Below are 10,965 nucleotides of genomic sequence, written 5' to 3'. Positions count from 1 at the left end.
AAAAAAAAAAAAAAAACTGGAAGGGGCCAAGATTGACCTCGAAACAAATGCAGTCAAATCAATGGAGAAAGCGTGGTGGAGGACTCACCATGTGCGGCAGGCGGATGTTGGCCAGGCTGCGGATCAGGGCGCGACTCAGGCCGGACAGCTCCATGAACAGAGCCTCGTTCTGCTCCTCGATCATCTTGTTCTCGTGCTCGATGCTCTTCAGGTTCTTCTCCATGGAGGAGATCTGGAAACCACACAAACAGGGTTTCATTCACACAGCTTTAGGTTTCAGGTTGGAATTTATCTGCAAGTAGTACAACATTTGTCTGAGAGCCCACAGGTGTTGAGCCTACATACTTGTTTTACATTTTATTTGTTTCCATATTTGTCGACTGTCTGCTCTGTGTAAACATAAGATTTAAGATTTTTTTTATTATTATTTTTTATTTTTACTCCACCAAGGAATGCTTCAGAGTTATGAAATGATTGGCGTACATTTGTCCATCTGTTTGTCCGTTTGTCTGCCTGTCAGCAACATTACTCAACAACAGATTAACAGATTTGGATTAAATGTTCCGGAAAGGTCAGAAATGACACAAGGACCAAGTGATTAGATTTTGACAGTGATGCAGCTTATAGTCTGGATCCATGGGTTTGCTAAAGATTTCTGTATCATTGCCAGATAGCGGCATGGCATCACTGTAACCATGACAACAAGTGAACACTACATCAGCTGCTTGCTGACAATCACATGATTGTGATCCGACTACAAATCGACTGCTGTGGACTTATTAGGACTTATCTGTCGGAAATGATACAAAGAAAAATTGATTCAATTATGGGGGTGTTTCAGTTCCAACAAATCCTGCGGTCTGCTACATATTTAGGTCACGTGATCTGGTATCCGTACATAACGTATACATGCACGACACATGCCTGTGCTCAGCGCAAGATCATTTTTATTAAAGATTTCATCTGTTAGAAATGATACAGCTAATGAGCAGCCTTGGCGGAGTACTTTGCTCTCTGAGTGCTTTTCTTGTTATTTATAGACTCAAGCACCACTAATGGAGAAGCCAAGACTCAAGGGATGCTATCTTTAATTGAGGACGAAGAATCAAATGAATAATGGATTTTATACCACTGGAAAAAACCAATAGCCACCTAAAACCAAATCAAACACCGAGCCCTTAAGAACCAAACCGGTGTCAGACCACAATAAAACCTGTCCCAAACCAGTTTCTACCCAGTAGAAAACCGAATCCAAGCCCTTGGAGTCAGAAGAAACAGAGACAGTTAAAATCCCTGCAGTTCAATCAAGAACTCTCTGAATTTTTGTCATGCAACTGCTGGTCAAAGCTGAGTCACTAATGACGGATGAGGAGCGCAGAATTTTTAGTTTTATACAGAGTATGGTAACTATTTTTGAAATAAAAAAACATAACACAAAATTATGTAGATCACATTGAGTCACGGATGAGCACTATAAGAACTGTTGGAAAGTTGAAAATCAATCGATTCTCTCTGTTTTGAACAGCTAGCTTGGCATAGCTCTGATAAATGGGATAAAATGCATTTTTAAAGTTCTTTAGAGTGTTAATGTAAACACACATCTGTAGCACACAAATAGTACTGAAAACTTACCAACAAATATACACTACCATTGAAAAGACAATTCCATGTTTTTCATGAAAACTCAGACTTTTATTCATGTGCTAACATAACTGCACAAGGGTTTTCTAATCATCAATGAGCCTTTCAACACCATTAGCTAACACAATGTAGCATTAGAACACAGGAGTGATGGTTGCTGGAAATGTTCCTCTGTACCCCTATGGAGATATTCCATTAAAAATCAGCTGTTTCCAGCTAGAATAGTCATTTACCACATTAACAATGTCTAGACTGGATTTATCATTCATTTAATGTTATTGTCATTGAAAAAACAACTGATTTTCTTCTAAAAATAAGGACATTTCTCAGTGACCCCAAACGTTTGAACAGTAGTGTCTGAAATTACAAGTTAATAGAAGCCTCAATTGCTTTGTTAAAGCATTTTATAACCCCTCTTTTATTTAAATATAACTGAGTTCACCGTGTGTATGAGTAGTTTGACACACTGAAATCTGGCACACTTGTGGACAAGAAGCCAGAAACCGGTAAATGTAATATTTTACGAGTTTTGTTTTATATTTAGTGCATTCATTGTGAAACACACAGTGAAGAAATTGAGTTCTTCTTGCCCCACATTTCCATAAAGATAAAAACATGCATACAGGATTTAAAGCTCCCACACATCTTGTATAATGATGCACACATATAAATGCACCAGCTGTGTAAATATTCTGCTCTTTATGCAGATTATATGACCTCAGCTACATGGCTGAAGGATTCACACAGGACCCCTCGTGCTCATTGCTTCTCTTATTCTTGGTGGTCTTTCTAGATACACTGTTTTAGAGCCTTTCTGTGTCTCTAGAATTAAATGGTCTGTAGGTTTTTCTGATGATAGTCCTTCCACACGTCACATTTTCATTCGCATTTTCTTTGTTTTGCATTTTCAACCGTCTGATTTTATGTGGTGGTGTGAGGGCAGTTTTTTATTGAGATTCTGTGAAATTACTGCTGTTTTATGAAATATTTTAGATTTACATGTTCAGAGAGTCTGGATGTGATTCTGTTTGTTATTGGATTTCTTAAGAACAAACTGTAGAATAACGTCTATTTTATCTTTTAAAGTCAGCAAATGTAACTTGGTGAATGTGACGACATAGTTTAACAGAAGCATGAGGCAAAAATGGTGATAAATTCAGTGAACTAACAAAAAAATGTCAGTAATTTTTATCTACAGTTTCACCCTTCAGACTAAAGTACAGCCACTAGCAGTAAAATCCTTGAGTGTACTGAAGTGAGCAATAATGAAATAATATATCAAATGTTCCTGTAAGCCTCTGAACCTCAAATACTTTCTGGGTGTCTTCTACTCCTGTTGCAGTTTTACTCAGTGTGGGCTCATTTTTTAAAACCCTGCTCCTCTATGGAAACATAACCGTGACTAGAAGGAGATAAAACTCAGAAATGTCTTTTATGACGTATGGCACAGTTCTAAAGATATAAACCATTAAAAGACAAAATGACAGATGAATTATTTCATTAAAAAACCCAGAATCAACATGTTCAACATGTTTTATCAATACTGGAAAAATATGTTATATCTACATTATTATTACTCTGGGAAGTAATGCAGAGAAATTATCTGACGATCAGCATTGGTTTGTTTGTCTGTTTTTCTGTCTGTTCACAGCATTACTCAAAACCGGAATAACAGATTTGGATGAAATTTTCAGGGAAGGTCAAAAAAGACACAAGGACCAAGTGATTAAATTTTAGTAGTGATGCAGCTTATAGTCTGGATCCATGGATTTGTTAAAGATTTCTGTATTGTTGCCAGATAGCGTCACGGCATCACTGTAACCATGACAACAAGTGAACACTACATAAGCTGTCTGCTGACGATCACATGATTGTGATCCTACTACAAATCCACCAGAAATCCATACAGAACTCTTTAACAAATCCATGGATCCAGACTATAAGCTGCATCACTGCCAAAATCTATTCATTTGGTCCTTGGGCCATTTCTGACCTTCCCTGAAAATTTCAGCAAATCTGTAAATCCATTATTGAGTAATGTGAACAGACAAACAGACAAACCAATGCTAATTGTCACATAATTCCACCACATTCCTTGGCAGAGAAAAAAAGAGATTTTGATTAAATATCCCAATTTTAAGTTTAGATTTGTTTCTGATATTTCCATGTTATTATCGAAAATGAGAACTTGTTCTCAACTAACTCACCTGGTAAAATAAAGGTTAAATAAATAAAATAAACTTTTGTTTTCGTGTTGTTGGTTTTGATAAATGCTTGAATTTCAGCTATTTTTTTAAAGGTAACACGTCTTTTAAAGGTTCAGAACTGATGACCTTAAGTCTCGAAAAGGATTTTAGATTCAATAATTTAAAAAACAAAAACAAACAAAACACACAGTGTTTAAGCCGTGTGTGGGTTCATTAAAATGACAACAACACTCACCTGAGTCTGCAGGTTCACCATGTCGGCCTCCATCTCATTGTTGGATTCATTGAGGTCGTTTATCTCCTTGTTGAGCTGCTTGATGTCCTCGTCGTTGTCCAAAACTAAAGCAGCAGCAGACAGACAGTGGAATCATCAGAACAGAAAAGGAACAGAAGGGATAGAAGTTCGGTATCTGGTCTGTGCATTTTCAATTTGATTTTTGCTGTTTATCTGTGCTGAACTCTTTTCTTTAGACACGTATTCTGTACCTATAATCCTAATAAATTCCTGAATACTCAGGAGTTTCTCAGTGTGTATACTAACCTCATAAACAGATTCATTTCTAAAATGCATCTTGAGCTACACTACCATTCAAAAGTTTGAGGTCACTCAGACAATTTCATGTTTTCCATGAACACACACTTTTATTCATGTGCTAACATAACTGTACAAGGGTTTTCTAATCATCAATGAGCCTTTCAACACCATTAGCTAACACAATGTAGCATTAGAACACAGGAGTGATGGTTGCTGGAAATGTTCCTCTGTACCCCTATGGAGATACTCCATTAAAAATCAGCCGTTTCCAGCTAGAATAGTCATTTAGAACATTTCTGATTAATATAAATGTTATCTTCATTGAATAAAAAAGCTTTTCTTTCAAAAAAAGGACATTTCTAAGTGACCCCAAACTTCTAAAGGGTAGTGTATTTCTGACATGCATCTCGATCTATAAACACGTTTTCTTACCGTCGCTGGCTCTAAACTTGGTGCTCAGGTAGTCCTCTGTGGGGAACTTGGCCTTCTTCTTGGCGTACAAGGCTCTGGGGCATCCTGAGAGGCTGGAGGTGACACAAACCGGGTCACTTGTTGTGTAAAGTAAGGTGAATGCTCATTTTAATTAGGCGGTAAACGGCCACCATGTGGGGTCCTGGTGTTAGTGAAAGTCTTGAGGCTTCTAATTGTACCAGATGTTTTGGACATTGCATTAAAACACAAATTAAGTGAATATCGTGACCCAGTGTTGTTCTGAATGTCTAAGACTAACAAAAGTGTTACTAAATCCAATGAGAATACTGGACTTAGAGCGGAAGCTACCGCCTGGTAATGTCCCACTGAAATTAAAACTAAGAAATATCTAGAACATGTTGAAACTGATCAATTTAAACAAGATAACGTAAAAGAAAAGACCACAAGAACGTTCTGTGTTTGTCACTTCAAGAATCTTTTTGGGAAGGACAGATTTCAAACAATAAGACTGATACCACTCTTCTGTTTGTGCTGCTACTAGCTTAGCTTAGCGTAGCAACAGTCCAACGTTAAAGCTAAGTTAGAATTCAGCAACATTTTACAAATCTGAATGGACTTTTGAATCTTTTGTTGAACCCATCTGTCTTCAGATGTGTAAGAAAAATTGAACATGACTAAAAGATTTAATTGAGTTGTGCTCTTTCTGTTAAGTGGCAGCATAATAACCCATCACAACCCATGACAGAATAAAAGGTTGAAGTCTTTTGTGGTTTGAGTTCTGTGACCCGAGTCCACGAGTCTGCTTTAAATGAACGTGTTTAACCTTCTGAACCCTTTTTCTGTCATATTTTTCCTTCACTGTGGGCTCATTCTTCGCTGCAATCTAAAGTAGCACCTCTATAGAAACAGAACAATCATGAATAGAAGTAAGATGACTTCAAAAATGAGTATTGTGCAGTATGACACAGTTATAATGTGATAAATCGTAAAGAAAACTCAACCAAAAACCTTCAGATTTCTTTAATTATTCCATACAGTCCACACAAGTGTTACCAGTAGTGGAAAACAACTCTGGTTTATCCTATAGATATTTTACTGCTTGCATTTTTAATTTATTTCCATGTTTATCTCCTATCTGCTCTGTGTAAACCGCAGAATGTTTTAATTTTTTACACAATCTGGGTACTATTTTTGGATTTTATTTTTTCAAATCAAACACGTAGAATAAAGTGTTTTCTAATAAATATCAAATTAAGTCTCAGATGAGGAGTTCAAGGTCTGTTAGAAAACTGTAATAAAACTAAACAAAATATATTGTCTCTGCTTTGACAGTTTCTGGCTCCGATAAATGATATAGTTTTGGCATTTCTAAAGCTTTGTGGGATTCAAATAAGCCTCTTTATGACACAAACAGGGGTCTCCAATTTATTGAGAAGCCATCATGTACAAATATGTGAAACTATAAGATAACAAGAGCTAAACACATCTTTTAACCAACTTTTATTCTAAATACTACCGAGTGTACCGTGTATGTAGTATTTTTGCGCGCTGAATTCTGACACAGGACTCCAGAACAATTACTTTTTTAGAGTATTTGGGTACTATTTGGGGATTTTTTTCAAATCAAACATGTAGAATAAAGTGTTTTTTAATAAATATCACATTAAGTGTAAGAACATTGAAAAAAAAGCATATTGTCTCTGTTTTGACAGTTTCTGGCTCTGATAAATGATATGATTTTGGCATTTTTTAAAGCTTTTTGGGATTCAAACAAACCTCTTCATGACACAAACATGGGTCTCTAATTCATTGAGCGATTGTTTTGTAAACACATCTTTTATTCTAAATATAACCGAATGTACCTTGTGTGCAGTATTTTTGCGTGCTGAAATCTGACACAGGACCACAGAATTGTTAGATTTTTACAGAATGTGGGTACTATTTTTGGACTTTTTTCAAATAAAACATGTAGAATAAAGTGATTTTTTTAAACAAATATCACATTAAATGTCAGATGAGTGGTTCAAGAACTGTTAGAAAACTGAAAATAAGTGACTTTATCAGATGTGTTTGCTTTGTAAACACATCTTCTAACTCCTCATTTATTCTAAATATAACCACCTTGTACCATGTGTGCAGTACTTTTGCGTGCTGACACTGTAACTCAGACCTTTAGTTTTTGCCATTATCTTTTTCATGCAAACGTTGTATTTTTGGCAAATTTGTAGAATGAAGTGACAAAATATGACTACTTTAAGCTTAGATCTGGCAGTTTTTTTTCACAGAAATCACGACTCGATTAATTTAAGAGCTGTCAGAAAGTTGAAAATCGTGGTTTTACAGCGTCTTGCTGCGCTAAGTGGTCTAATTTTTGCAATTTAAAAAAAAAAACAGCATGCCTTTCAAACTCGTTAGCAGCTGACATATAAGTTCCTCAGACTTTAGATTTCTGTTTTTATACATTTGGAGAAGCAGAAACAGGCCAACTTTTCTAATCATTAATCCAAAGGGTTAACGTCTAGCTTACCTGCGGTGTGTGAGGAAGCTTCCGTTGGCGTGTCCGGAGCCGTCACACCCCGGCGTTGGGCAGGTGGGACCCTCTGTCTTGAAGGCCTTCCAGTTGAAGGGCGTCCCATTCAGGAGACCCTCCTTCTGTCGGCGGGCGGCCAGCGGACACCCGTAGGCGCTGCGGTGCGTTGCATACTTTCCGCTGATGTGACCCAGACTGTCGCATCCCGGCACCGGACATCTGCAGCGAACCGACGGGAAAGAAGAAGAAATAAAGAGAAGCGAGGAGGCACGACGGTTAGACGAGGAGAATGCAAAAGAACATAAAAACCGTAGAGAAAGTTGAAGCGCTGTATTAAGTACAAATGTAAAAATACACACTTTCTCTACATTTAATTCTTACGTCTGTTTGACAAACTATTATCATTATTGTTAACATTACAATCAATAATATTGCTGGTATCAACATGCTGCTACAGTTTTGTGTGCAAATGCAATATGAAGCCCATGTATTTCTTTATGTTCTGTCCATGTACTCTACAATAGTCTACATTCAGAATCAGTATCTGCAGTAAGTGTATTTTCCCATCAGTCAGGGCCTTTTTGTTTGATTCAATTACGGGGGCAGGTCACTACCTCTGCATATGATTTACAGTGACTTTCCTCTTCTCTTCCCTCTCTTTATCCCTCTCTCTCCTCTCTTATTGCATTTTACTTTTACCGTCAGTCACGCTAAAAGCAGACATTATGGCTTTCTGAGCGGTACGAACTTTAAAAGCTCGGAGTCCTCCTGGTTGTCCTTGGTAGGAGTTTTAATTCCACTTTTCTTGGCACGCGGGCACCCAGAGAGACTGAAAACAGAAAGTATGGAGTTGATAACATAGGGTTGAAAGAAAGGTCTGGTGAAGTAGATTTGCTTGATAAAGGGTCAGAACATTATGAAGTTTTTACAAACCAAATCAACTCAAAGACGCCTAATAGGATCATGAGAAGGTGTGGAAATGTGTGAGTATGTGGTCCCTGTCTACTTCTACCGTGAACTAGTCCTCTCTGACTGACTGTGTGTGTGTCGGTGTGTGTTCATGTGTGTTTGTGTGTGTGTGTGTGTGTGTGTGCGTGCTTTTGTGTGTGTTTTTTTGTTACCTTCTGTGAGAGGCGTAGTTTCCTGTGATGTGACCAGAGCCGTCACATCCTGGAGTCGGGCATCTGGGGAGGAAAAAAAAAGCACCAGATTTAATACTAAGCAATAAAACATTAAACAAAAAACACTGTGGTGGTCATGAAAATGGATGTATGCCATGAGAGAACTTAACATTGCAAGAACAAATGGTTTATTGTCAGCAAATGAGCCACGTAGAAGAACTTGTTTTTTATGAGACATCCCAACTTTAAACTTAGATTTAGCTGTTAAAATCACGACATGATTAGTTTAATGACTATCAGAAAGCTGAAACAAACAAAAACCAATGAACACAGTGGTAGTAATGAAAATGGATTTATGTCATGACAGGAGTGGTCCGCTTGTTAATTCTGTGTAAACAATGCCTGCAGTTCATCTGAGAAATCTCTGATTTTTTTGTCATGTGACTGTTACAGTTGCACCCAGGAGCTCAGAATTTTTAGTTTTGTACAGGACATTTTTAGTGCAAATGGTTTGTTTTCTGCAGTTTTTAAAAAGAAACATGTAGCAAAAAGGCGATTTGGATGAACTATCACCATTTTAAGCTTGGATTTGACATGACATGATTTGTTTAAGGAAAAGAAACAAACAACAAAAAACAACAACAATGTGGCAGTGATGAAAATGGATTTATGTCATGAGAGGAAGAGTCCGCTTCTTTAATCTGTGTAAACCCTGCCTGCAGTTCATCTGAATCATCTGATTTTTTTTGTCATGTGACTGTTGAGCGATTTATAACTTCACAGTTGCATCCAGGAGCTCTGAATTTTTAGTGTTTTACAGAATATTGTTAGTGCAAATATTAGATTTTCTGTCATTTAAAAAAAAAAGAGAGACATGTAGAAAAGAAGTGATTTTGATAAAATAACCCAATTTTAAGTTTGGGTTTAGCTTTTTTCCATTGAAATCAGGACTGTCAGAAAGTTGAAAAAAACAAAACAACAAAAAAAAGCCACTATGGTAGTCATGGAAATGGAATAATGTCATGAGAGAAAACGTCTGATTGTTATTTCTGCTATTTTTGTCACGATTATGCGTGCTTGTTTTGAATCCAATCTCATTCAGACTCTGCCATTTAAATACTTCTTGTATCCATCTACAGGAAGCCGTGAAAAGCCTGGTTTCTACTAAAGAGCTGCGCACACCGCAGACGTACGGTTTCATTTCGCATTTACATGAACTGATTGAAGTGAAAGCAAGCGTAGACTGAGCCAGGAAAAAAAAAAACCCATGACAGATGCAGCAGCAGCAGCAGCAGCAGCAGCAGCAACAAAAGATAAGTTAACATCAGCAGAATGAAGCTTTGTGTTACTGGATGGTGTCGGTAGCGGCGCTGAAGTGGCAGTGAAAAGGCAGTGAAGGTGTAGAGCAGACATACTTGAGTTCAGGGGTGTGGGCTGCCATGAGGGACCGAAGGCTCTTATCAGCGAGAGGACACCCAGACAGACTGAGAGGAGGAAGAGAAAGAGCGAAGGACGGGCGGAGGAGGAGGACGAGAAGGACGGAAAAAGGGGGACGAGGAGGAAAAAGCGAGGGGGGATTGAAAAGGAGAGAGGAGAAAAGAGTGAGTGAAGGGAAATCAAGAATGCAAGGCATACCAAGGTCATTTAGGAAGAGGAGGACAGACAGCAAGAAGTAAATTACTGATGCATATCAAAGTCAATGACCGTCTTTGCTTCCCGGCCTCACGCTACATTATTGCCTCTGGCATGTCAGGATCAAATAAAATATTTGAATTAGTCTTGGTGCGGCTGCTTTGGACCGGGCAGCAGAGGAGGAGTCTCAGTGGAGCTGCATTTCATATATAGAGCAGCAGATCGGTGTTTCAGCTCCACATACCTGCGATGGGACGCATAGTTTCCAGTGATGTGTCCGCTGCCGTCACAGCCAGGCGTGGGACACCTGCAGAGGACAGAAAACACAGAATGCTCCTGAATACATGTGACAATTACATTTTCTAAGAGGCTGCCACACACCGAAAATAATTAGCTCTGAAGTATTTATTGCAGCAGGTTTTCATCAGCCAATAATCCACAGCAACAAACATTACACATGAAGGGTGTGGAAGCAGAGTGGTCTGACCCACTTTCTGTAGGTTCTGAGAAAAATGGGTTCAAAGTTTTGTGTTTTCAAGAATGGTCTAACATTCACTGTAATGTTGTATCCGGGTTGTGTGTCAGACCACTCTGCCACTAAAATATAGTCCATAAAATATTACAGAAATTACACAAAACTCAGGGTTTTTTTTGTTGGTTAGACTATTCTGCTTTCTGACCCCCACATGTCATTCTGCAAGTTTTAAGTCATTTTTAATCATTTTCAGTTCATTTTGAATAGATTTAAATCATTTTGGACCATTTTGAGTCATTTTGGGAATATTTTTGTCATTGCTGACAATTTGTCTGTAATTTTGTGTAACTTTGGATGATTTTTAATCATTTGAGAGAAATTCTGACTGATTT

General features: G+C 37.9%; 1 protein-coding gene across 6 annotated transcripts in view; it reads right to left on the bottom strand.

Moving 5' to 3' along the window:
• myt1b (myelin transcription factor 1b) overlaps positions 1 to 10,965 on the bottom strand; it is a 69,775-nt gene that overhangs the window by 5,118 nt on the left and 53,692 nt on the right. For 5 of the 6 annotated variants that reach the window (XM_022206034.2, XM_022206035.2, XM_022206036.2 and 2 more), the window contains 8 exons: positions 10,343 to 10,405; positions 9,882 to 9,950; positions 8,467 to 8,529; positions 8,094 to 8,174; positions 7,343 to 7,564; positions 4,816 to 4,907; positions 4,084 to 4,187; positions 89 to 232 (listed from right to left, as the gene is read on the bottom strand). In XM_022206034.2, the coding sequence (XP_022061726.1) occupies positions 89 to 232; positions 4,084 to 4,187; positions 4,816 to 4,907; positions 7,343 to 7,564; positions 8,094 to 8,174; positions 8,467 to 8,529; positions 9,882 to 9,950; positions 10,343 to 10,405 (838 nt within the window). The remainder of the gene's footprint in view (positions 1 to 88; positions 233 to 4,083; positions 4,188 to 4,815; positions 4,908 to 7,342; positions 7,565 to 8,093; positions 8,175 to 8,466; positions 8,530 to 9,881; positions 9,951 to 10,342; positions 10,406 to 10,965) is intronic. The other variant, XM_022206037.2, reaches the window with a different exon arrangement.

Source organism: Acanthochromis polyacanthus, chromosome 6 (genome assembly GCF_021347895.1).
Source record: "Acanthochromis polyacanthus isolate Apoly-LR-REF ecotype Palm Island chromosome 6, KAUST_Apoly_ChrSc, whole genome shotgun sequence".
NCBI classification, from domain to species: Eukaryota; Metazoa; Chordata; class Actinopteri; family Pomacentridae; genus Acanthochromis; species Acanthochromis polyacanthus.
This window is presented reverse-complemented; position numbering and strand designations above follow the sequence as displayed.